The sequence below is a fragment of the Myotis myotis genome, unplaced genomic scaffold, assembly GCF_014108235.1.
Source record: "Myotis myotis isolate mMyoMyo1 unplaced genomic scaffold, mMyoMyo1.p scaffold_m19_p_1, whole genome shotgun sequence".
Classification (NCBI taxonomy): domain Eukaryota; kingdom Metazoa; phylum Chordata; class Mammalia; order Chiroptera; family Vespertilionidae; genus Myotis; species Myotis myotis.
In genome coordinates, this window is record NW_023416313.1 from 191007908 (window position 1) to 191035098 (window position 27191).

General features: G+C 36.6%; 1 protein-coding gene across 8 annotated transcripts in view; it reads left to right on the top strand.

Annotated features, from left to right (window-relative positions):
• The window catches only part of KIAA0586 (KIAA0586 ortholog), a 122554-nt gene that overhangs the window by 41075 nt on the left and 54288 nt on the right, over window positions 1-27191 (top strand). For all 8 annotated transcript variants that reach the window (XM_036308741.1, XM_036308731.1, XM_036308714.1 and 5 more), the window contains 11 exons: window positions 694-888; window positions 3986-4173; window positions 6455-6565; window positions 8193-8270; window positions 8486-8679; window positions 10495-10613; window positions 15179-15378; window positions 18863-19019; window positions 19390-19618; window positions 20502-20737; window positions 25925-25992. In XM_036308741.1, coding sequence (XP_036164634.1) covers window positions 694-888; window positions 3986-4173; window positions 6455-6565; window positions 8193-8270; window positions 8486-8679; window positions 10495-10613; window positions 15179-15378; window positions 18863-19019; window positions 19390-19618; window positions 20502-20737; window positions 25925-25992 — 1775 coding nt within the window. The remainder of the gene's footprint in view (window positions 1-693; window positions 889-3985; window positions 4174-6454; window positions 6566-8192; window positions 8271-8485; window positions 8680-10494; window positions 10614-15178; window positions 15379-18862; window positions 19020-19389; window positions 19619-20501; window positions 20738-25924; window positions 25993-27191) is intronic.

Sequence of the window (27191 nt, forward strand, 5' to 3'; positions counted from 1 at the left end):
CTGAAACTTTATTTAAAAATCTAGATTTATAAAATTACTCAGATATTACAAGCAAAAATGTAGTAATATCAGGAATTTAGAAAATAGTTCATTTTCCTTTCTAATTTTACTTTTCTTCACTTTTCTCATATTCCCTTTATCTTCTCTAAAGAGACAGATGACCAAATTTCTAATTCTTTAAGAATTGAGAATTTAAAGTCTATACAGATTTATTCTATAGGAATAGAGTAATATATATAATGATATTAACGTCTATAAATATTTTTCCAAATCTTTATTGAAGATTTTTTCCTAGTCCTTGTATCTGTTCTGTCATAGTAGTTATATACGTTGTTACTTATAGTCAGGGATTGGGAAACCATGGTCTGAAGGTCAGCTGCCTGTTTTTATAAATAAAGTTTTATTGCAGCATAATTCTGCTCTATGTATTGTCTATGGCTGCTTTCATGCTGCAGTGGCAGAGTTGAGACGTTGCAGTTGAGATCACATGGCCCATAAGACTTAAATACTTACTACCTGGCCATTTAATAAAAAGTTTGCCACCCCCTAGTTTATATGCTACTTCTTTCTGGGGCACTGTAATCACATATAGAATGAGATTTTTCTGTGAAGAAGAGTTGTGTATTTCTAGATGGGTGGATAGTGGCTGTTCAAACAGTATTTAAAAATATCTGCCATTGATGATTATTACAGGCACTAAAGTAAAGTCAATAAGAACACAAACTGACTTTTATGCAACAAAACCCAAGAAGATAGATTCTAAACTGCAGCATTCCATTGCTACACTGCCTCCTGGTGATCAGCAGTATTTGTTCAGCCCAAGCAGAGAAATGCCTACTCTTTCAGGTACACTGGAAGGTCATCTAATTCCTATGGCGATTCTTTTAGGTAAGATCTAACAGAACATATGGGTAAATTTAAAATTCATATTAGCAGTAGCAGAACTTAAAGAATGGTGCTGACATGATAGTCACCTATCTTTTCCCTTATATGTTGTTTACTAGGTGTACTGGTTAATAATGCAGATTTTTTTCAATATATCAACATATGTTGTATATATGCGATTTGACATGTATGCTATTTTGTTGTATTGACAACAAGCTTCAAAACTTAATATGTCAGATATGCTGAAGGTGTTATTATCATAGATATTTTACACTTAAAAATGTCAAATTTTGTGCCAATAAAAGGGCACTTGCGGGAAGTTTTAATTCATTACTTTATTTTGAAGAAAAAGTTACCATATACTTCGGGAAGCTTATGGTGAACATGCTCCATTTCAAGATACGTGTAATCATCACTCTTTAAAAGTGATGATTTTGATGTGAAAGACAAAGACGTCCAGGTCAACCAAAAAAGTTTGAAGACCAACAATTACAAGCATTATTGGATGAAGATGTGTGTCAAACTCAAAAACGACTTGCAGAAAGATTAAATGTTGCTCAGCAAACAATTTCTGATCATTTACAAGCAATGGGAAAGATTTTAAAGGAAGGAAAATGGGTGCCACATCAACTGAATGAAAGACAAATGGAAAATGGAAAAGTCATCAGTAAAATGTTGCTTCAATGGCACAAAAGAAAGTCTTTTTTGCATTGAATTGTGACTGCGATGAGAAGGGGATTTATTTTGAGAATCCCAAATGCACAAAATCATGGGTTGATCCAGGTCAACTATCAACATTGACTGCAAGGCCAAATCGCTTCCGAAATAAGACAATGCTCTGGGTTTGGTGGGATCAGGAAGGTGTGGTGTATTACGAGCTTCTAAAACCAGGTGAAATCGTTAATACTGATTGCTACTGACAACAAATAATCAATTTGAACCATGCTTTGATTGTGAAACGACCAGAATGTGCCAGAAAACACGGCAAAGTAATTTTGCTTCATGATGACGCACCATCACACACTTCAAAACCAGTTAAAGACACGTTAAAAGATCTTGCCTGGGAAGTATTGACCCACCCGCCATATTCCCCAGACCTTGCTCCTTCACATTACCACTTGTTCCGATCAATGGCACACGCACTTTCTGAGCAGCACTTCAAAACATACGAAGAAGTGGAAAATTGGGCCTCTGAATGGTTTGCCTCAAAACAAGAAAAGTTCTATTGAGACGGTATCCACAGATTACCTGAGGGATGGGGGAAATGTGTGGCTAACGATGGGCATTACTTTGAATAAAGCACTTTTGATGTTTCTCTTGAAATTATCATGTTTTCTTTGATTACAAAATCCGCTATTATTGACTGGTACACCTAGTATATTTGTGGGTAAGACCTCAGAATGTCTCTGATATGAATTCTGCTCACAGGAAATATTGTTTTGGTATTTATAGTACATTGCTGTAGATGAAATGAAATTTTAAAATTGTTTAGATACCATAGACCAGGGGTGGGCAAACTTTTTGACTCGAGGGCCACAATGGGTCCTTAAACTGGACCGGAGGGCCGGAACAAAAGCATGGATGGAGTGTTTGTGTGAACTAATATAAATTCAAAGTAAACATCATTACATAAAAGGGTACGGTCTTTTCTTTTTTTAGTTTTATTCATTTCAAACGGGCCGTAGATTGCCCACGGCTGTCATAGACATTCATAAAAATTAAAGAATTCAAGAATTTTGACTGGTTTAATATCATCATGTGTTAGGGGAAATACTTTAAAGTACCTTTTATGTACATTTGAACTAGGCTGTGATAAGTAAAATAGTGTGGTTGTATATTCTAAGCCAATAATTGATTATTTACTTATTTGAGGTCTCAGGCTCATTATTGTAAAAACTGATCAAATCATTTTTGCTCTCACTAGTTAGCTATTTTTCTCTTTTAGTGTCATTACTATTCTTTCTTAATTTTGATGAATGATTTAAATATGGATTTTTTTAACATGAGAGAATTTTTTATATTTGATATTATGGGTTAATGACATGTTAGTTTGGTGGCTAATGTCTGTTCAAACATACCTTCTACTGATATAATACTAAAATTTAAAAAGTTCTTACTGTGTGCCAGGTACAGATCTAAGCCCTTTACATATGTTAACTACTTTAATCCCCCCTATAAAACGCAGTAATGTACCAGTTTCATAGATGAAGAAACCAAGGCATAAAGGAGTTAGGTAATTTGTCAAAGGCTACATAGCTAGAGTGGAGCCAAGATTCAAACCCAGGTGGTCTGGCTTTATTTAGAGTCTATGCTTTTTTTAAATTTTAATGTGTTTTTTTTTTAATTTCAGAGAGGAAGGGAGAGGGAGAGATAGAAACATCAGTGATGAGAGAATCATTGATTGGACGCCTCCTGCATGCCTCCTACTGGGGATCAAGTCCACAACCCGGGCATGTGCTCTTGACTGAAATCGAACCTGGGATCCTTCAGCCTGCAGGCTGATGCTCTATCCACTGAGCCAAACTGGCTAGGGCTAGAGTCTATGCTTTTAATGAATGCTCTGTACCATAACAAGTAGAACTTCTGAACTGAAAGCTAACAAGTTTTTGACAATTATAATAATCACCAAATAGTTGGCTTACATGCTGTTTATTGGTGGTCAAACATTGGTATTTTGTTGTTGGTTTTATTTCTGTCCATTGTTGCTCTATGAAGATTTGAGAATAAAAATAATACAATATAATACATTATACTTTAGTCTGGGCTTTGGCACTTAGAAACAGTTATGACCTTTGGCAAATTATGTTTCTAAACCTCTGTTTCCTCAATTATAAAATTATTGATACCTCATAGGCTTATATTGAGGGTTAAATTAGATAGTGTATGTGAAACGTTTAGTACGTATGAAAGCCAAATAAATGTTGGTCATTGTTAAAAGGATGACATGGTTTGTTGACAATGGTGATGCTAGATGGGAAAGGTGGTTGCAGATGGTGCTTTTCTTTCATATGAGAATATAGCCATGAAGATCTAAGTTGTGTATTGGATTTTTCCTTTATTTCTGAAATTGTTGACTCATTTTCTCCTCCAAACTTCTTAGGACAAACCCAAAGTAATAGTGATTCCATGCCACCTGCTGGAGCAATTGTAAACAAGCCACACCCTATAACAGTGACTACTTCTGTTCCTCCATCCTCTCGAAAACCAGCAACTGGAGTAAAGAAACCTAACATAGCAATTATAGAAATGAAGTCGGAGAAAAAGGACCCTCCTCAGCTTGCTGTACAGGTAGGTAACCCAGGGTGCATGAACAGAAGTTTTTCAGGAAAAAAATTTTGGCTTAACTTGAGTACTTAAAATCTATTATGTGTGTTCATGAAAATTTTGCTTTTATCATGGGTCTTTTCTTTAAAACTATCATGGTGATGTGATGTTTCTTTCCTAGCTTTGCACGCTTTAAGGTACCTTTTTAAGCCAGTGACTCATATCCAGGTGGCTTGATGATATTCCAAAGGGAATGATTGAACAATATATTGTAACTGATTTTAAAATACAGTGTTTGTGACTTATTAATACATCAATCTTTATATAAACATACTAGAGGTCTGGTGCACGAATTCGTGCATAGCTGGGGTCTGGCCGGCCTGCCCTGATGGGGGCTTATCGAGCTTGGCCGGTGTGGGGAGGGGCCACAAGTGGTTGGCCAACCAGCCCTGCCCCTGATCGGGTGTTGGGGGCCAATCAGGGCCCAGATCAGGCTGGTTGGCTGCTGCAATGTGTGTCATAGCCACCATTGTTCTGGTGGTTCCACCGTTCCAGTCGTTCAGCTTTTATATATATAGATAGATGAAGATTTGAATAGAGAAAGAAATTATATGTGAAGATTATATTTTCAAGTACTCAATTCTTCTTAGTTAATGTATAATTTAAGTGAAATTGTAATTTTTAAAAAATGACTTTTTTTTAAAAACTTGAACTTTGGAATCATTTGAAGGAACAAAGGGTTTTAAAAAGTTTGTGTTTTGGTACTGGTCCTTTATAAAAGTATTTCAGAAATTTTGTTGGTTAATTAAAATATAGCTGAAACTGGTTTGGCTCAGTGGATAGAGCGTCGGCCTGCGGACTGAAAGGTCCCAGGTTCGATTCTGGTCAAGGCCATGTACCTGGGTTGCGGGCACATCCCCGGTGGGGGATGTGCAGGAGGCGTCTGATCGATGTTTCTCTTTCATCGATGTTTCTGACTCTCTATCTCTCTCCCTTCCTCTCTGTAAAATACCAATAAAATATATTAAAAAAAAATAATATGGGATGGATAAATCAGTTGAGAAATAGGATTCTTGTAAAAGAAAAAAATGAATGTTATAATTGGTTAGCAATGTGGAAAATAGATCAGTTAAAAGACTCTAAAATTCCTCTGTATATAGCAAGTGAGTTCCAAGCAGGCAATAGGCTAATGTGTAACTACAAAATATAAAAATAGGAAAAATTAGAAGATAATTGCATGAAATCTTTATCAAAGTTGAAGCTAAGTCTGAATATGAGACAAGAAAACTTAGAAATAATATGAAAATAGATTTGAATCTATAAAATCTAAAACTTAAATATGTAATAAATTTTTAAATAAAAAGGAAAACCACATGTAGTGAGAACATATGAAATGAATATATTAGAAAGAATTAATTTTTAAATGTAAAAACCTCCATAAATTAATAAGAAAACATAGATACAAATCCAGAAATATTCAAAGAACATAAATAAGATTCTAGGGAAGAGGAAATACAATTTATAATCAAGCAAACTGAATAATTTAAATCTTGCTAGTTACCCAGATAATACAAATTAAAATAATATACCTCCATTTAAAAACTATTATTGATGAAGCAGTTATATTATCTAATTTGGGGAAAGGTTGGGTAAAACTTACAATTGATCACCTTTTTTGATGTTGTAAATAGAGCTTATTTGGATTGCATTTTGGCAGTAATTACCAAGAATCTTAAATATTCATGCCCTATGGCTCAAAAATTTAATCTAGTATCTGGCTATCTAGTATAAGGATATAATTCAAAATTTAGGGAAATAAACCCTATATATATTAAGAAGTTTTTTGTAGTGATATACATATAATAGAAGAAATATTAGGAGTATCCTAAATGTTTGCCAACAGGAGAATGATTAATAGTAAAGGCATGTGTATTTGTTGAGATATTATACAGTCATTTAAAATATAATTATGAAGTCTATACAAGGTACATCCTAAACAAGGTAGGATGTTTCTGACTTAATTACATTGAAAAATCAGGAATGAAATTATTGTATATTTTGCCTACATATAAGTGGTAGTAGAAAGATACGTAAAAGGAATAGTGAAAATGAAGCTTTCTTAAGATAGTAGGGTTTTGTATGTTTCCCTTTATTTTCCAAATTTTGTAAATTATCCTTTCATAATTAAAAAATTATTTTCCATTGACTTTGCAATAAAAAGTTAAATATATGTTATTGATATATAGATATCAAGTATTTGAGTCAAAATGATGAACAGAAAGCTAGATGTTGTCTTCTTTTTTAGGTATTACCCAGTGTAGATATTGACAGCATTTCAAATGTCAGCATTGATGTCAGTCCATCTCTGCCTACTCCCAAACAAGCATCTCCTCCTCCTCTGAGCACCTGGATACAGGTATTGTTCAGAAATTTATTTTATAGTTTTAAGTAATGTCTCACTATAGATTTTAACTAATGTTATTCCCTGCAAAGTCTTTCATTATCATTATAATTCATTATAATAATTTAGGTTTTAAGGAGAAGATTCAGAGTGAACCTGGAATTGCTTTTGAACCTAAAAACGAAACTTTAAGATTCTCACATTTATAAATATTTTGAAAATCATAATCCTTAGTGTAACTTTTTGGTCACATAAGTTGTAATACTCTTATATGTGAAGAATTTTTTCTCTTCAGAGGAGAATCTCGATTTAAATGGGAACTAAGTATAGGTTTTCTGAATGTGAATTTTATAATGATGATTGGAGTTTATGTTTTGGGATGTTACTTTGTCATTGTACTATATGCATTTCTTCCAACTATTTATTTGCTACTGAGTAATGAAGACTCTACTACTACACATCAAAAAGCACCGTAATTTTCCCCACATTTCATCTATTGTAAGCAAATTTGGTCCTCAAGTATATATAGTCTTTTTTTAAAAAAATTTATCTTTATTGTTGAAAGTATTACAGATGCCCCCTTTTTTCTCCCTATAGACCCCTCCACTCCGTCCCCGGCCTTCACCACACTATTATTGTCTGTGTGTGTGGGTTATGCCTATATGCATTTAAGTTCTTTGGTTAATCTCTCCCTCCTCCACCTCTTCCCTCTGAGATTTGTCAGTCTATTCCATGCTTCTATAAGAATACATTCTTAAGGAAAGGGAGAAAACCAACAATTTTTCATAATTAGAAATAGTAAAATAGAACTGAACCTAAATGTATTTGTGTCTGATTTAATTTTTTCATTAGTAATTTTTTTCCACCAGAAGTTTATTAAAACATATATGATTACAAATAATAATTTCTGACTCTTTATCATTCAGCTCTCAGGAGGCTATTTGTGGTTTTAGGTAACTAGATTACTTTCAGTGAGGCCTACAGACTAAATTTGTAAAATAATTATTTTATTTATTTTTTAAAATTTTTGATTCTATATCTGTCTTTTCGTGAGTTTGTATGTGTATACTTATATATCTACATATACAAGCACTTTATCTGAACTCTAGGAGAGAAATCACAATCATACCAACTTAAGTTGCATTGTTGATGGAATCCTTGACAGAAAAACTTATATTTAATTTTTTAGAACTATTGAAATGAGAACCTAATGGCTTTGGGACTGTCTTGGATTTTTTTTTTTTAGGAGTTGATTGTTAAAAATATACAGTTTTATTGATTTCAGAGAGGAAGGGAGAGGGAGAGAGAGAGAGAAACATCAGTGATGAGAGAGAATCATTGATTACCTGCCTCCTACATGCTTCCTACTGGGGATCAAGCCTGAAACCTGAGCATGTGCCCTGACTGGGAATTTTAACCGTGATCTCCTGGTTCATAGCTTGATGCTCAACCACTGAGCCACACAGGACGGGTGGGACTGTCTTGGATTTCATTTACAAATGAAATAAATTCTGAATAGGATGTTAAAATTTAAAAAATAGGGCTATTTATTATAAGCTTATGCTATGGGTAGAAATATGATAAGTCATGTATAAATTAAAAAGAGTAAACACAACAAAAACTTTCTGAAATGCTTTCTTAGACTCCAGAATTAACGAAGGTAGATGAAGAGGTGAAGTTTCCAGGAACTAACTTTGATGAAGTAATTGATGTCATACAGGTAACAGATCTTGGAAACCGTTTTCTACCAGTATTTTTCCATATGATAGACAAATGTGTATGTAAATAATGCGATCAAACTAGTTGAAATGCCATTGATTATTTTAGAAGTGTTGGTTAAGTTAACTCATCTGTATAAGTTCCCTGCCTATTCTTGTCACTCAGCAGTGTTGAACTGATATATGAATATAATCATTTTGTTTTTATTATTACCAGGAAGAGGAAAAATGTGATGAAATTCCAGAATATTCTGAACCAATTCTGGAGTTTAATAGAAGTGTTAAAGTTGCTTCTACAAAATATAATGGTCCTCCATTTCCACCAGTTGCTTCTACTTTTCATCCCACTGCTGATATTCTGGATAAAGTAATTCAGAGAAAAGAAACCTTGGAAAGTAGTTTAATTCAGTGGTGAGTTTACAGAGGCATTGGTGTTAACAGAATTGTAGTAGCAAATATAAATGGAAAGTATTGAGTTTCGGTTGAAAATCTTTCTTGTCTCCTTTCATTTATTAAATTTCTTTGCTATAGTCATTGGAAACTATTTGATGTGATACTTAGTGTGTAACTAATTGTTGGGGGTATTATTTCTGTCCTGGAATACTTGTACTTAGACTGTCTAGATGGCAAAAGAGCTATTGTTAAGTAAAAAAGCCTTAAAAATGTACATGTTCTTCAATCTAGTTATTCACTTCCAGAAATTTATCCTAAGGAAATTGCAGTTCTGCCACAAGCCATAGCTTACTTAGCAGCCATAGTGCTTGTTACAAACAAGGCACTGTTCTGTTTGTTACTTATATAAACTTATGAACTTATTTTTATCCCTGTGAGAAACCTTAAGCAAGTTATGGAATAAACTAAACTGAATATTAATACTGTTATCAAGATTAGGTTTAGAAAAATATTTAGTCATGTTGAAATACATTATTTATACACTGGTACATAAACTAAGCAGGATTCTAATGATTTAACCATCTATAATAATAAAAGGGTAATATGCTAATTAGGCCTGATGTCTTCTGGACATCATTCCGGACATCCTTCCTGATGAAGCCGGGCCAGATGGAAGCAAGCCTGGGTCCCTGGTGCCTGTGGGCAGCCCGAGGGAAGCCAGCCCGGTCCCTGGTGCCTGCAGGCGGCTGGAGGAGGGAAGCAGCCCAGGTCCTGGGTGTTGGAGGGAAGCTGGTGCCGGCAGCCAGGGGAAGGAAGGCCTACCCTTGCACGAATTTTCATGCATCGGGCCTCTAGTAGTTTATAAGAACTCACTCCAAAATAAATGGGCATAGAGAAAAAATGGAAAATTATATTCCAAATTGTTAACTGTGTTTACCCTTGAATCTGGGATTAAGAGGGAGCCTTGCCTGTTTAAAAATTTTTTAATGTTTTCTGGTTTTTTGACAATGAACATCTATTACCTGTATATTAATTTTTATAAAAAATATTTTTATTGATTTCAGAGAGAGGAAGGGAGAAGATATAGATAGAAACATCAATGATGAGAGAGAATCATTGATCGGCTGCCCCTTGCATGCCCCCTACTGGGGATTGAGCCTGTAACCTGGGCATGTGCCCTTGACTGGAATCAAAGCTGGGACCCTTCAGTCTGCAGGCCAATGCTCTATCCATTGAGCCAGACCAGCCAGGGCATATAATAATTTTTAATCGTGTATTAGCTGTTCTCATGTACAGAGGCAGTCTCCTATTTCATTGTATTTTTCCCCCTTCTTCTTCCTTTTCTCCATGTTAACAATGACTTTGGAAATAAATTATTTTTTTAAGAGGAAAACTACCTATCTATATTGCAGTCTATATATTTATTCCTTGAAGAGAGGGTAGCTGGACTTCTTTTCCAGCTCTGATCTTGTGTGGTTTTATATGCATGCTTTCAGAGTAGAGAACCCATCATTTTAGGTGCATGATATGCTAGGTATACTTGACCTAAATTTTCTTAGGAATTTATGAGGTCTGTTAAACTCTTCTTTAGACTAATTTGAAAGATTTTAACATGTAATGAATTATCTCCCACATGGAGACCGATTTCATGTGGTTTATTTTGCTAGGGGATACATTTGATTGTTTCTTCTTCCAGATTCAGCTTTTAGAATGACTGCTTTCACATGTAAATGCTTGTGCTTATGGATGGTTAGAGGCTATTTTTAAGCATAGTATTTCTAATGTTTTCTACATTTCAGTCAAATTTAGGAATCCTTAACTTTTATCCCCTAGGGTAGAACAAGAAATAATGTCAAGAATTATCTCTGGGCTCTTTCCAATCCAACAACAGGCCATAGCTAATGTCAGTGTTTCAGCCAGCGAGGCAAGTGAACCGTTGAGTTCTGACATTGGTAAGTGAAATGGAATCTCTTTAATTTTTTTGTTATTAAAAGACAAAACTTTCAGGTCATTGTGGATTTGCATAGTCTAGAAGTCAGGTATTCTTTGCCTGACAAAAGATAAGCTCTTTCTACATCAGTTCCCAGATCTTCTCTGGAGTGGAGTTAGCTCTCCCTCACCTCCTTATTTCATACTGCAGCATTCAGATGATGATAACATCCTCTATTCCTCCCACCCCAAATCTCTATTATTTCCAAAGTGTTATATATAGCACTTTGTATATATCTTTGATATAGTAACTTTCACATTGTATTGTGATTGGTTTACATATCTGTCTCACTCACTAGACGATAAATTACTCAGGATTAAGGATGTTTCTCCTTTAGTGCTTAGCCCTTGACTAACATTTAAGAGTTTACGTGATGATTGAATGAATAAAGGAGCTTCTTTCTTTATGGAACCCACATCATTCATAGAGGTTATTTTTAAGGGTAGTATTTTTAAGGGTAGTATTCCTCCTTTTCTTCCTTCTCTTCTTCCTCTTCCCTCCTCCTCCTCCTCCTATCTCCTCCCTCTCTTTTCTTTCCCCTCCTTCTGCAACAGCTTTTTTGAGATATAGCTTATTTGCCATAAAACTCACCAATTCTAAGTGTCCAGTTGGATGAGTTTTAATAAACACAGCTGTATATTAGCCGCAGGATCATGATATTGAAAAACATTTCCATCATCCCGAAAAGTTCCCTCATACCACTTTGAAGTCAATTCCTACCTCCTCCCATGCCCGCCAGGCCCTAACCACCATTGATCTTCATTCTTTCATTGTTTTTTTGCTTTTTCTACAATTTTGTATATACATGATCACACAGTGCATATCTATTGTGTTTGTCTTATTTATCATAATGCTTTGACAGTCGTAATAATATTACACTGTATGTATATAACATCCATTTACCAGTTGATAGACATTTGTAGTCTTTTAGTTTTTGGCTATTATAAATCTGTGATATGAATATTTGCAAACAGATTTTTTAGACACATTTTTAAATTTCTCTTGATCACATGGTAAGTAATATTTAACTTTACCAGAGACTGCTAAATGTTTCCAAAGTGGCTATTCTATTTTGCATTCCAGTCAGCAGTCCATGAGAATTCCAGTTGCTCCACAACCTCAACAATGTTTGACATTGTCAGTGTTTTGAATTATTCTGGCATTCTGTAAACATGCAGAGATATCTCCTTCAGGTTTTTTTTTTTAAATATATTTTATTGATTTTTTTACAGAGAGGAAGGGAAAGGGATAGAGAGTTAGAAACATCGATGGGAGAGAAACATCGATCAGCTGCCTCCTGCACACCTCCTACTAGGGATGTGCCCACAACCAAGGTACATGCCCTTGGCTGGAATCGAACCCGGGACCCCTCAGTCCGCAGGCCAGCGCTCTATCCACCGAGCCAAACCAATTAGGGCTCTCCTTCAGGTTTTTATTTGCATTTCCCTAGTGATTAATGATTATGTACAATTTTTCATATGCTTATTTATCATCTGTATATTTACTTTGGTAAAGTATTTTTAAAAAATATTTTACCCATTTTTAAAATGGGGTTTGTGTCTTCCTATTATTGAGTTGTAAAAGTTCTTTATTCTGGATACAAGTTCTTTCTTGGATACATGTTTTGCAAACATGTTCTCCTGGTTTGTATGTTGCCTTTTTATTTTCTTAACATTATCTTTATAAGACCAAAAGAGTAATTTTGATAAAGTTTAATTTATCAGTTTTTCTTATATAGCTTGTGGTGGTTTTTGTTTGTTTTGTGTGTGTACTATTTAAGAAATCTTTGCCTAACTTAAGATCATTAAGATTTTCTTTTAGAAGACACATGGGTCTCTGGTACATTTGAGTTAACTTTTGTATATGGTCTGAAGTAAGGATCAAGACTTATCTTTTTGGTATATGGATATTCAGTTGTTCTAGCATTATTGGTTGAAAAGATTATTCTTTCCCCCATTGAATTGCCCTGACACTTTTGTTGGGAATCAACTGGCTATACACATATAGGTCTGTTTTTGGACTTCCTATCCTGTTCCATTGAGCTACAAGTTTATCTTTATACTAATACCATACTTCTTGATTACTGTAAATTTAAAAATGATTCTTGAAGTTGAATAGTGTAAGTTCTACTTTGTTCTTCTCCTTTTTTATATATTACTCTATTTTTTTCCTTCTTTCCACACCTAAATAATCTACTCTACCTTCTCCATAGGCTATCCCTTAACTGCTCAAATCTTAGACATCAGAGTCAATATTTACTTCCTCTTTGTCCTTATGGTTTGACTTTTTGCCCTCCCCCTAACAGAACTGTTCTCTCACAGCATTTGGTTGTTAAAAACAGTCTCTTCAAATCTTTGTCCTCCTGTATAGTTCTAGCATGGACACTGTTGACCACCTCTAGTTCTTAAAATGTTCTACTGGTGTTGGATTTTTAGAATTTAGCTTCTTCTTCCCCTTATCTTTTTTATTTCTTTAAGGCCTCATTCCCTCATCTTTTTCCCCTGCTACTTGAATAAAAATTTTCCCAACTTTCTGTGCTCTTCTCTGTTTCTTTTCTGTTTTCCAGCCTTCTTTTGCCATTACTTTTCCTGCATCATTTATGACCCCTAAGACACACATCTAGGCTGTAAACTTGTTATTCCCACTTGTTCCACCGGCATCCCAAACTTGGCATGTCTGAAATGTATCTCATTTTTCTAAACGAATGTGCTCTTCCTTTGTTTCTATTTCTGTTAATAATATCACAGTTTTCCAAACACCCAATCTCCAAAGCCTTGGAATTACTGTTTATTATATGTTCTTATCTTTGGTCTTCCTCAGTCACCACCCAGTCAGAGCCTGGATCCTAGCTCCATACAATTTATTGTTGCATTTGGTTCATTCTTCCTATTTAGTATTACTCAAATACTCCCTACACTACTATTACCCCAGATTTTCTTTCATCATCTCATATTTTGAAGGAAAGTAAAAAATGACCAACAATGTTTTGAAGAAATTGATGTTTTTCTGTATTTTTTGTTTTTAAATATATTTTTATTAATTTCAGAGAGGAAGGGAGAGGGAGAGAGAGAATCGTTGATCAGCTGCCTTCTACATGCCCCACACTGGGGATTGAGCCCGCAACCTGAGCATATGCCTTGACTGGGAATCGAATTGTGACCTCCTGGTTCTTAGGTCGATGCTCAGCCACTGAGCCACCCCAGCCTGGCAGAAATTGATGTTTTTCTGTATGAAAATCTTAAAATTTTCAAATTGGATATTTATATCCTGTTCTCTTCTCTGCAAAAGCATGTGCATTTGGTTTTTTTAAATCTTTATTGTTCAGATTATTACAGATGTTCCTCTTTTATCCCCCCATAGCTCCCCTCCACCTGGTTCCCACCCCACCCCATGCCCTTACCTCCTGCCACTGTCTTTTGCATTTGTTTTTATTTTGCCTGTTTGGGTAGTGCTTTTGTGCTTTCTGGCAGAGATGTTCTGATTTTGGCCCAAATAATGAATTATGGGAATGAAAAAGGAGACATGTCAACATAATTACATATCCCTCAACAAGACACCTATACCCACTTTTTAGGGATTTCTAGATATTGCTGCCACAGGTGTACTAATTAATAGAGTGCTCTTTTGAGAGGTCACATCTCCATCAAGTCATATAGATCATTGTTTACATGTTTTCCGCACAAAGCTCTAGAAATAGAGCCACTTTAAGTCTAGTAAAGTCTGTTGTTAAAATTTCACTGAATTTTCTGAACATTCATACAGGTTAAAAGTACAACATATTTGGAAAATTAATATACCTGTGGGGCTTCTGATATCAAGCACCTAAACCAGTGGTGGCGAACCTTTTGAGCTCGGCGTGTCAGCATTTTGAAAAACCCTAACTTAACTCTGGTGCCGTGTCACATATAGAAATTTTTTGATATTTGCAATCATAGTAAAACAAAGACTTATATTTTTGATATTTATTTTATATATTTAAATGCCATTTAACAAAGAAAAATCAACCAAAAATATGAGTTTGCGTGTCACCTCTGACACACGTGTCATAGGTTTGCCATCACTGACCTAAACTGTAAATGTTAGTATTGAAACTAGAAAGGAAGGCAGGTTTGTTTTCATGTTTATAAAGCAGCTACCATTTCTCTGAGGTTCCCCCACAGTCATTGTGTCCTTGTGTTTTGGCCAAGATCTGTCACAGGGTTTCCTTGGAAATATGGATTGTTTTCAGATAGAACATTTAATGTGGATGTAAATCCTTTTTATCACTAAGTTCTATGGTAGGGAAGAGGCCATATAAGTAAATTTTCATCTGTATATTTTCCTTCCCTTTTTTGTTTGCTTAGAGAGAATGTGCGTTATTAAGTTATCTTCTTCTTCTTCATAATAAGTAGATTTTCTATTTTCATTTTTATTTCTCCTCCCATCCCATTGTACACATATGTTTGCATCCCTAAAATTTTAAGAATTAAGGTTTGGATTGTAAGCACGTTCCTTGCCCACTTATTCTGAAATTCTTTCACTTTGTAGTGGAAGGAACAAGTGGTGGCGTCCTCCAGCTTTTTGTTGATGCTGGGGTTCCTGTGAGTTCAGACATGATTAGTCGTTTTGTGAATGAAGCTCTTGCTGAGACCATTGCTGTCATGCTGGGGGACAGAGAAGCAAAGAAGCAAGATCTTGTCACTCCAGGTGTTGCTGGGGACGTTTTAGCAAGTGAAGCATGCCTGCCGGTAGGTGCGACTCTCCTTTCATAAGTTGGGTTCCTGGGGAATTTTTGATACATTTATTAAAAAAAGTAAAATGGACAAATTTTATTTTTGTTTTTAAATTTATCTTTATTGTTGAAAATATTACAGATGTTTTCTCATTTCCCCCATTGACCTCCTCTACCCTGCTCCCATCCCCTCCCCAGGCCTTCACTGAAAATAAGCAAATTTTAAAATGAGCATCATAAAATCATAGTTTGTGGTGGAGATTAATTGCCTGTTGTTATGATTACAGTAACTTTTCCCCCGCATTTTACTTTAAAAACTTTTAAATTCATAGAAAAATTAAACATATGAGACAGTGAACATATATCTATCTGTTTTTATGTTCTATTTCTTTAAAAATCATTTGAAAGTTGCAGATACCATGACACTTGTAAAAGCATCAGCAGTATTTTCTAAGAACAAGGCACTTTCTTACATAACCAAAATACTATGGTTTCTGAGCTAAAGGGGTTTGTTTGCCTGCACACATCAAGGCCCAATTAAAGGCAAATAGAAGTTTGCAGCCAAGAAAGTAAAGGTTTATATTTAAGGAAATGGTGCCATGCCCAGAGTCACAGGTGGAGCTCATGCTCAAAGACATAGCTCCCCCATGGCTTCTAGGGAATGGGTTATAAAGGGGGACTAAGAGGTTAGGGCAGGTGTGGGCAAACTTTTTGACTCGAGGGCCACAATGGGTTCTTAAACTGGACCGGAGGGCCGGAACAAAAGCATGGATGGAGTGTTTGTGTGAACTAATATAAATTCAAAGTAAACATCATTACATAAAAGGGTACGGTCTTTTTTTTTTTTTTTTAATTAAATCTTTATTGTTCAGATTATTACATTTGTTCCTCTTTTTTTTTCCCCCCCATAACTCCCCTCCTCCCAGCTCCCGCCCCACCCTCCGCCCTCACTCCCCACCCACTGTCCTCTTCCATAGGTGCACAATTTTTGTCCAGTCTCTTCCCGCATCTCCCACACCCCTTTCCCCCCCAAGAATAGTCAGTCCATTCCCTTTCTATGTCCCTGATTCTATTATGATCACCAGTTCATTCTGTTCATCAGATTATTTATTCACTTGATTCTTAGATTCACTTGTTGATAGATGCATATTTGTTGTTCATAATTTGTATCTTTACCTTTTTTTTTCTTCTTCCTCTTCTTAAAGGATACCTTTCAGCATTTCATATAATCCTGGTTTGGTGGTGATGAACTCCTTTAGCTTTTCCTTATCTGTGAAGCTCTTTATCTGACCTTCCGTTCTGAATGATAGCTTTGCTGGATAAAGTAATCTTGGTTGTAGGTTCTTGGTATTCATCACTTTTTTTTAGTTTTATTCATTTCAAACGGGCCGGATCCGGCCTGTGGGCCGTAGTTTGCCCACGGCTGGGTTAGGGTCTTGATCTCTATGGATTGGTCAGCACTAGGGTAGGGCTAGTTGTTTATTGCATCTGGTCCCCATGTCAGCCATGGTGTTACTTTGTCTAATTTTGCAAGGATGTGGTCAGTAGGTCGTTCTGGAGCTGAAACACAGCTGAGGCCTAGAAGTTATCTGTAGTTTGGAACTCTGTCTCTGTGGTCAACAGATTTGAGGCTTTGTTCCTAAGATTATTTAACCCCACTGACGACCAGAACATCATTATACTGAGGGCTTGATGATTAGGGAGTGGAGGTGCAAGGGAAGGAGAGGCAGGTGAGTTAGGATACTCTTAGGCTGGACAAGGCCAGTTTGAATCAAAAGGAAAGAAGGTGAAAGGGTCTTATTAAAGAAATGAAGTTTCTGCTAGGTTACAGCATTATCAGACAGCATTATCACAATTTGACATTGATATGTTAATACTATGTAATATTATGCATGTGGACATATCCAGGCAAGTTATACACAAAAAAGATATACAGATGGTCCCTATACATATAAAAAGATGGTCAGTCTCACTGATAATAAGAAAAATGTCACTGAAATTTTATTTTTACTGAATAGTTACACTGAAAGTTTGATAATGTCATTGTTCAGCAAACCTTGGGGAAGATGGGAATTTTCCACAGTGTTAGAGTAAAATAACAACCCTGTAGAGACAAATTTGGCAGATGTATTCAAATTAAAAATGCAATTAGCCCTTTAACTGTTTAGTCCCACTACTGGAAATTTAATAATCTATGCATATGAAATGCCTTAAGACAAGATTATATTTAGTAACTCTGGGGAGGGGAACTAGATAGATAGAGCATGGCTAAGAAAGGAGACCTAATTTTCACTATCATCCTTTTGCACCTTTTGAATTTTGAAACATTTGAATGATTGATTATCTACTTAACAAATTGATTTCAAACTGTAATTTTTTTCTTCCCCAGTATTTTTCATCTCCATATTGTCTTTATTTGATCTCCCCTACTTCTTATTCTTCCATTGCTTTTTAAAAAATATTTATTGTTGAAAGTATTACTTATGTCCCTCTTCCCCCCCTCCCCCATTGACTCCTTCTAGCCCGCCCCCATCCCCCACCCCAGGCCCTCACCACTCTATTGTCTGTGTCCATGGGTTATGCCTATATGCATACAAGTTCTTTAGTTGATCTCTTCCCACCCACCCACTCTCCCCCCACCTTCCTCTGAGATTCCAGTCTGTTCCATGCGTCCATATCTCGATCTGTTTTGTTCATTTATTTTGTTCATTAGATTCCACATATGAGTGAGGTATTATGATCCTTGTCTTTCTCTGACTGGCTTATTTAGCTTAGCATAATACTCTTCAGGTCCCTCCATGCTGTCTCAAAGGGTAAGAGATCCTTCTTTTTTACTGCTGCGTAGTATTCCATGGTGAAAATGTATTTCCAATGCTTTTTATAAGCTGTTTTCTTTTGTGGTAAAAAGCTGATTTTTGATATCTTGTTAGTTAAAATTCTTTCTGTACATGATCTAACCGGGCTGTGTTTGGGTTTGATATGCAGCTATGTTTGTTTAATCTTCTCCATATTAGAAGAGGCAGCCTCAATTTCTTTGGGGCCTATATCAGAGGGAGGGAGAGCTATTTCAGTTGCCTGCTATTAATCTACAGGCTAGTCTTGAAACTAAATAGCTTATCAGCGGTTCTCAACCTGTGGGTCGCGACCCCTTTAGGGGTCGAATGACCCTTTCACAGGGGTCGCCTAAGACCATCGGAAAACACATATATAATTACATATTGTTTTTGTGATCAATCACTATGCTTTAATTATGTTCAAATTGTAACAATGAAATTGGGGGTCACTACAACATGAGGAACTGTATTAAAGGGTTGCGGCATTAGGAAGGTTGAGAACCACTGGCTTAGATGTTCAAGAGCCAGGGTATTTGGGGCTCTCCCCCACCCCCCCATCCATTTAAAATCTGTGTAATCTCTGAATAAGCTCATTTTATTGTTTTAAATTACCTTTGCTTGGGTGATTATAAGCACCATTTATCTTATTTTGTTAATTTATTTTAGGCAAGAGTGTGTACCCCAGTGGCTACCCCACAGCCAACTCCTCCTCACTCACCTTCACCTCCTAAGGAGCACGTGTTGGTGAAAACTCCAGATTCTTCTCCCTGTGATTCAGATCATGATACAGCTTTTCCTGTGAAAGAAATATTTGCCAAAAAAGGTACACACCTAATTTCTATAATACAGTTTTAATTAGTAACTATGAAATAAAATTCCATGGTTTGTTTGTTTCATAGATTAGTATACAGATGCATGTTGTTTACTAGGTTTTAGTAAATCATTTTTCCTTGCATGTAAACTAATAAATTGGTTGCCACTTTTAAAAATATTTAATCTAATAGACACTTACACTACTATAAGTTCATGGTAGTGTTAAAAGTGATGTCTTTTCAAGGTTATTTTCTTATACTTTACTGAATTAATTTGGGAAATTTTCCATTAGTAGCTATTGTCATGTTATGGGATTTCTGAAACAATATATCTTGCCTTCCTATGGAGTTGTTTTATCTTTTTTCTTTCTTTTAAAAAAGAATCTTCAGGAAATGACATGCCTGCTGCCACACTTGTTAATACTCCAACAGTTACCCCTGCTACTACACCTCCTCCTGCAGCTGCTCTTACCCCAACTTTGTCAGAGATTTCCATTGATAAATTGAAGATATCAAGCCCAGAGCTTCCCAAGCCATGGGGTGATGGCAACCTGCCATTGGAAGAAGAGAATCCTAACTCTCCTCATGAAGAACTTCACCCGAGAGCTATGTAAAGATAACATATTCACTTCTAGAAACTGTACATTTCCTCTTTAATTTCCATTGAAAACATCAGAAATGATAAGTGAAGTTTTATAAATCACAAGCTACTTTATACTTTAACTAGAGGCCCGGTGCACGAAATCCGTGCAAGGGGCTTGGCTCGCAGCCCCTGCTTCATCCAGAAGATCTTTCGGCTGTCCGGTTTAATTAGCATATTATGCTTTTATTATTGTAGATAGAAAGAAATGTCATAAATTTTTTTTTTATATATATTTTATTGATTTTTTTACAGAGAGGAAGGGAGAGGGATAGAGAGTTAGAAACATCGATGAGAGAGAAACATCAATCAGCTGCCTCCTGCACACTCCCCAGTGAGGATGTGCCTGCAACCAAGGTTCATGCCCTTAACCGGAATCGAACCTGGGACCCTTGAGTCTGCAGGCCGATGCTTTATCCACTGAGCCAAACCGGTTAGGGCAGAAATGTCATAAATTTTAAGTTTTCAAAATTTTTACCAAATTTATACCTTTGGTTCTTTTTTTAAAACAACATTTTTTGGAGACACTGAAATAAAGATTTCTATCATATTGTTAATAAAATAGAAAATTATTTTTTTCCCAGTATGAATATTTACCAGGCTAAGTTGACTTGATAGTACCATATATCCCTATGTAGATTTATTTTGTGGATGGTAGAACTTTCAAGATGGTCTGTGGTTAGAGCATGAAAACAATCTTGGAAAAATAAACCTTGTTAATTAATTATAATAGTGCAGATTATAGAAATATGTTGCTAAAGAAGATATAGTCTTTGAATCTGATTTTGAATATCAAAATTAATAGAGGTCTTCAGTGACCTAATAGGTTCAAAATGTGTCTTTTTCTTTTTAGTATAATGTCTGTGGCCAAAGAGGAGGAACCTCAGAGTATGGATTTCCCTGCTCAACCTGTTCCTCCGAAGCCAGTTCCTGTGATGCCACATCCTGCTGGCACCAAGGCCCCATCCCCCATACAAATGCCAAGTTCTGATACCTCAACAATGGAGAGCACCTTGAGCACTGAACCTGAAAGACACATCTCTGAAGGAGAGCTTCTATATAACTATGGTCAAAGAACAGCTCCCAAGAGTACGTTATTAACTTGTGTAAATTGATTTCACTGGTTAGATTATCGTAATTCCTAACTAATATTTGGATGTTGATAATTCCTAAGTAATAGTTTCTCTAATTAAAGTGTTTTTACTTAATTCTCAAGATTTAAGTAAAAAAAATATGGACTCTGCAAGTGAAAAATTCTGGGACTTAACCTTGGAAAGTAAAATCTCCCTCATAAATCCAGAATTAATATCACTCTTTTTAAAATTTTTTTATAAATCTTTATTGTTCAGATTATTACAGTTGTTCCTCTTTTTTCCCCCCATAGCTCCCCTCCACCTGGTTCCCACCCCACCCCATGCCCTTACCCCCACCCACTGTCCTCATCCATAGGTGTATGATTTTTGTCCAGTCTCTTCCTGCACCCCCCCACACCCCCTTCCCCCTGAGAATTGTCAGTCCACTCCCTTTCTATGCCCCTGATTCTATTATATTCACCAGTTTATTCTGTTCGTCAGATTTTTTATTCACTTGACTTTTAGATTCACTTATTGATAGATATGTATTTGTTGTCACTTTGTTGTTCATAATTTTTATCTTTACCTTTTTCTTCTTCTGCCTCTTCTTAAAGGATACCCTTCAGCATTTCATATAATACTGGTTTGGTGGTGATGAACTCCTTTAGCTTTTTCTTATCTGTGAAGCTCTTTATCTGACCTTCAATTCTAAATGATAGCTTTGCTGGGTAAAGTAATCTTGGTTGTAGGTTCTTGGTATTCATCACTTTGAATATTTCTTGCCACTCCCTTCTGGCCTGCATAGTTTCTGTTGAGAAATCAGCTGACAGTCATATGGGTACTCCCTTGTAGGTAACTGACTGTTTTTCTCTTGCTGCTTTTAAGATTCTCTCTTTGTCTTTTGCCCTTGGCATTTTAATTATGATGTGTCTTGGTGTGGTCCTCTTTGGATTCCTTTTGTTTGGGGTTCTCTGTGTTTCCTGGGCTTGTAAGTCTGTTTCTTTCACCAGGTAGGGGAAGTTTTCTGTCATTATTTCTTCAAATAGGTTTTCAATATCTTGCTCTATGTCTTCTTCTGGCACCCCCATAATTTGGATATTGATACGCTTGAGGTTGTTCCAGAGGCTTCTTACACTGTCTTCATATTTTTGTATTCTTTTTGCTTTTCTGGTTGGGTGTTTTTTGCTTCTTTGTATTTCAAATCTTTGACTTGATTTTTGCGATCCTCTAGTCTGCTGTTGGATCTCTGTATGACATTATTTCAGTCAGTATATGCTTAATTTCTAGTTGGTCCTTTTTCATATCCTCGAGGGTCTCACTAGATTTATTAAGGGTCTCACTAAATTTATTGGCGGTTTCTAGAAAATTCTTGAAAACCTTATAACCATGGTTTTGAACTCTATATCCAGTAGTTTGCTTTCCTCCATTTCTGTCATTTGTGACCTGTTTCTTTGTCTCTGCATTTTTTATGCTTCCCTGTGTTGATAGAGTAGCTTTGTGTGCTAAGTGTCCTATAGGGCCCAGTGGCTCAGCCTCCCCAATTACCTGAGGTGGACACTCTTGGTGCACCCCTTTGTGGGCTGTGTGCACAGTCTTGTTTTAGTTAAGCCTTGATTGTAGTTGGTATCACTGGGAGGAATTGACCTCCAGGCCAGTTGGCTGTGAGAATCAGCTGGGAGAACTTCTGTGCTGGAGACACGCTTCTAGGGCAAGACTTGTTTCAGTGGGGCTTTGGTGCTCACTGAGTCTGCCCCCTGAGTGTGTCCCTTATGGATCTGAGGAGTTGTAATCTGGATGGTCCCACTCTGACCACTGGGTATACTGGCTCTTGGATCTCTAAGGAGGTGCTAATTTAGCCCCTGCTTGAGGCTACCCAGAGGAGCTATGGAGAGATCTGCAGATTCCTCTTCTTTGTTTGGGGTTTGGAGGTGCCCAGATGAGGCCCAGCTGTGAAGCAATGCAAGCTGCTATGGAGCCTTTGGCCTTCTTTGGGATGTTCTGGGTCTTTCTGACCCAGCTGCAGTTTGTTAGGTAATTTTAGATTGCAAAGGGCCAGGCTATTCATATGCAAAAGCCTCTCGAACAGCTTGGGTTGGGTGGGGTCTCGGGATCAACAGGACGGAGCAAACAACTATGGCTGATCCTCAGCTCTGCCCTAAGAGGCCCCGGGTCTCAGTATCCCATGGTAATCGGTAATCGCTGCAAGCACCTCTGAGAGAAAGCCACCCTCGAGTTCTGCCCGATGCCAGACAGTCCAGTTTCTCCCCGCCTGAATCTGGGTCTCCAGAGACTCGCCCGGAACTGGAGTTCAGAGCAGTCGGGAGCTTGTGTCTCCCTCCTGATTGAAAAAGACAAACGTGTCCTCAGTTGCCCGCACTTTCCGCGTGTGCCTCCGTACCTCTGCGCTTTACTTCTGCACCTCCTCTGAGTCTCAGTGTTCTTTTCTCTTTCGTTCTGATTGTAGAATTTCCACTCAGCCAGCCTTCCTGTGGTTCTGGATGATGTCCATTTTGTCTTTTAGTTGTATTTTTGAAGTAGTTGTGTGAGGCAGCAAGTTCAGGTGTTTACCTATGCCGCCATCTTGGTTCCTCCCAATATCACTCTTTTTTAAAAAAATATATTTTATTGATTTTTTACAGAGGAAGGTAGAGGGATAGAGAGTTAGAAACATTGATGAGAGAGAAACATCGATCAGCTGCCTCCTGCACACCTCCTACTGGGGATGTACCCGCAACCAAGGTACATGCCCTTGATTGGAATCGAATCTGGGACCTTTCATTCCACAGGTTGATGCTCTATCTCCTGAGCCAAACCAGTCAGGGCCCAATATCACTCTTAATATTTGGAGTCTTCCCTTCTAGTCTTCCATTTTCTATGCAAATACAGAAACAAAATATAAAGTGTCCCCCCAAAAAATGCATACACACACTTTGAATAGTTATAAAGATAGTGTTTGTTAAAAGACAATTTATTGTCAAAATTGAGCTATCAGCTGTTAAAGTGGTATATATTTTTGGGGGGACACCCTGAATATTTGTATGTGTATATGTTTTTACCTTTAAAAATAAGATATACTAGCCCTAACTGGTTTGGCTCAGTGAATAGAGCATTGGCCTGTGGACGGAAGGGTCTCAAGTTCGATTCTGGTCAAGGGCACATGCCTGGGTTGCAGGCTAGATCCCCAGTAGTGAGCGTGCAGGAATGCGGGAAGCAGTTGATCACTGATTCTCTCTCATCATTGATGTTTCTATCTCTCCCTCTCTGAAATCAATTAAAATATGTTTTAAAAATGTTTAAAAATAAGTTATAGTATACATATTATTTTGAAGCCTGAATATTTTAACATAATAACATATTGTATACATCTTTTTATATCAATACATAGAGTTCTACTTCTTTTTTTTTTTAATCTTTACCTGAGGATTTTTCCCATTCATTTCTAGAGAGGATGGAAAGGATGGAGAAGGGTCAGAAAGAGAGAGAGAAACATCAATGTGAGAGAGACACATCAGTTGGTTGCCTCTTTAATGTGCCCCAACTGGGGAATCTGCAATCGAGGTATATGCGCTTGACCTGGCATTGAATCCGAGACCCTTTGATCCGCAGGCTGATGATCTGTAAGCCTAGGTTTCTCTCTCTATTTCTTCTCATTACAGCAGTTCCTTTAGCATTTCTTGTAATGCTGGCCTGGTGGTGACGTACTCCTTTAGCCTTTGTTTGTCCGGGAAGCTCTTTATTTGACCGTCTATTTTTTGAATGGTAGCCTTGCTGTATATAGTCATCTTAGTAATCTTGGTTTCAGATGCTTGCTTTCCATTACCTTGAGTACTTCATGTCATTCCCTTCTGGCCTATAGAGTTACTGATGAGAAATCAGGTGTCCTTCTGAGAGCTCCTTTGTAGGTAACAGTTTGTTTTTCTCTTGCTTCCTTTATGATTCACTCTTTGTCCTTAATTTTTGGGATTTTAATTATGGTATGTCTGGACGTGGGCCTGTTTGGGTTCTTCTTGCTTGGGGATCTCTGTTCCTCCTGAACTTGTGTGACTTTTTCCTTTACCATATTTAGGAAGTTTTCTGCCATTATTTCTTCAAACATGTTCCCTATCCCTTTCACCCTTTCTGCCTCTTCTTGCACACCTGCTATTTGAATAGTGTTATGTTTCATGTTGTCCCACAGCTTCCTTAAGCTGTCCTCGTGTTTTTTAATTGTTTTTTCTTTTTGGTTCTTTCATTGAATGATTTTTTCAACCCTGTCTTCTAATTCACTGATTCGATCCTCAGCTTCCCCAAATTTGCTGTGTATTCCTTCCAATGTGTTCTTTATTTGTGCTATGCTATTCTTTATTTCTCTTTTCATAGTTACTATATCTTTTCTGCTATTGAGCATCTTTACCATCATTATTCTGAATTCTATATCAGATAAATTTCTTACCTTCATTTCATTTATCTCTCCTTCTAGAGAATTCCCTTGTTCTTTCATTTGTGGTTTGTTTATTTGTCTCCTCATTTGGGCTGCCTGTTTGGGTGTGTGACTCTGTATTAGGTAGATCTTCCACACCTCTCAATCTTTAATGCAGGACAGTGTCAAACGCTGTTTCTGACTAATTAGATCCTTGACGATCTAACCACTGAGCAAAGCAGCCAAGGCCTTATTTTTTTTTTTTAGTGGCTGTGTAGTTTATTAAAACAGTGCCATGGTGGTAGACATTTTGATTGTTTTGTGTTTCCGTACTGTACTAAATTCTCCAATGACCAACTTTACACTTACCTGATAACTGATACATGCCTAGAAGTGGAATTACTGAGTCAAAATATGCATGGTAAAGTAGCGATACATTGCCAACATGTTTTCCAGAAAGGTTAATCAGTTTTTAATTTTAACCAGGTTTTAATTATATTAGTAGTGTATAGGAGTGCCTCTTTCTCAATTTAATAGTTACAGTTGATATTTATAGTTCTTTTTTCATTACTGACAAGTTGGTAGGTGAAACAAAAATTCAGCTTTGTTATACAATGTACTTTAAAAAAAGAGGTGAGATTAATTACTTATGTAATTTATTACATAAGTGATTTATTACTTATGAACTTTGCCAGTATTTTCTTTGTGTAAGTTTAAATGTAATGTTCTATAGCTGTATGGTCAGATTATTTACTTAGAGTTATGTTTCTTCTTTTTTCTAAACTTTTACATTTTATTTTCTAGTTTTAGGACTATATCTGACAAACCTAAGTGATAGCTTATCCAGCACTCTACATGATGCCCATGATATGGTAAGAAATGACCGACTCATATTGACTTCTGACATCTGACATGAAGATGAGCTTACTACTACTGATCAGGCTTTTTTCTCAAATATTTGAGTCATAAACATAAAATTTAATAAAGTACCCATGAAGGAATTTGCTTTCTTGCACATCTCAGTGTTATAATTGTGAGAATGAGAAGAAAATTATTAAGTTCTTTGGCTCCAGTAGTTGAAAAATACACAGTTAATGTAATTAGGTAATGAAAATCTAGCTCTGCAAAGTGTTACCTGAATATGTCGCCTTTACAATACTTCAGGCAGGACCTTAGCAGCTTAAACCTCTGTCTTGTAATACATTTGTTATTTTTTCCTAACCATGATTATAATTCTTTGTTCTAAAAATAATTGACTTCAATATATTTTGTAAAATAAACTGAAATAAGACCCAAGGACACTAGCCCTTCCTAGTTACCATTTAGCTAGCTCTATAAAAGAAAAGAAAGGCCGAAACCGGTTTGGCTCAGTGGATAGAGCGTCGGCCTGCGGACAGAAAGGTCCCAGGTTCGATTCCGGTCAAGGGCATGTACCTGGGTTGCGGGCACATCCCCAGTAGGAGATGTGCAGGAGGCAGCTGATCGATGTTTCTCTTTCATCGATGTTTCTAACTCTCTATCTTGCTCCCTTCCTCTCTGTAAAAAATCAATAAAATATATTTAAAAAAAAAAAAGAAAGAAAGAAAGAAGATGGCATTTAAAAATTTTATTTTTATTGACATAATTTATAAAATAATATGGAGGGAAGTCTTAAATGAGATCTCTTTATTTTCGGAGAAGCATTATACTCACATTTGGTCTACTTAGTGACACATTTGTGTCACTATCTCATCATTTTTGTTGTTAATCCTCACCTGAGGATATTTTTCCATTGATTTTTAGGGAGAGCAGGAGAGAGAGGGAAAGAAAGAGAAACATCCATTGGTTGCCTCCTGCACGAGCTCTGACCAGGGCCCAGGCCGGGGAGGAGCCTGTAACCAAGGTACGTGCCCTTGACCGGAATCGAACCCAGGACCCTTTGGACCACAGGCTCTATCCACTGAGCCAAACTGGTTAGGGCTCACTATGTCATCTTTATCCATTCATAGAACTTGATCATGGTGCCAAAGCCTGTTTAAGTTTGTTCTAAGTAAATAACCAAACTAAACCAGGACTAAATGATAACATCTTT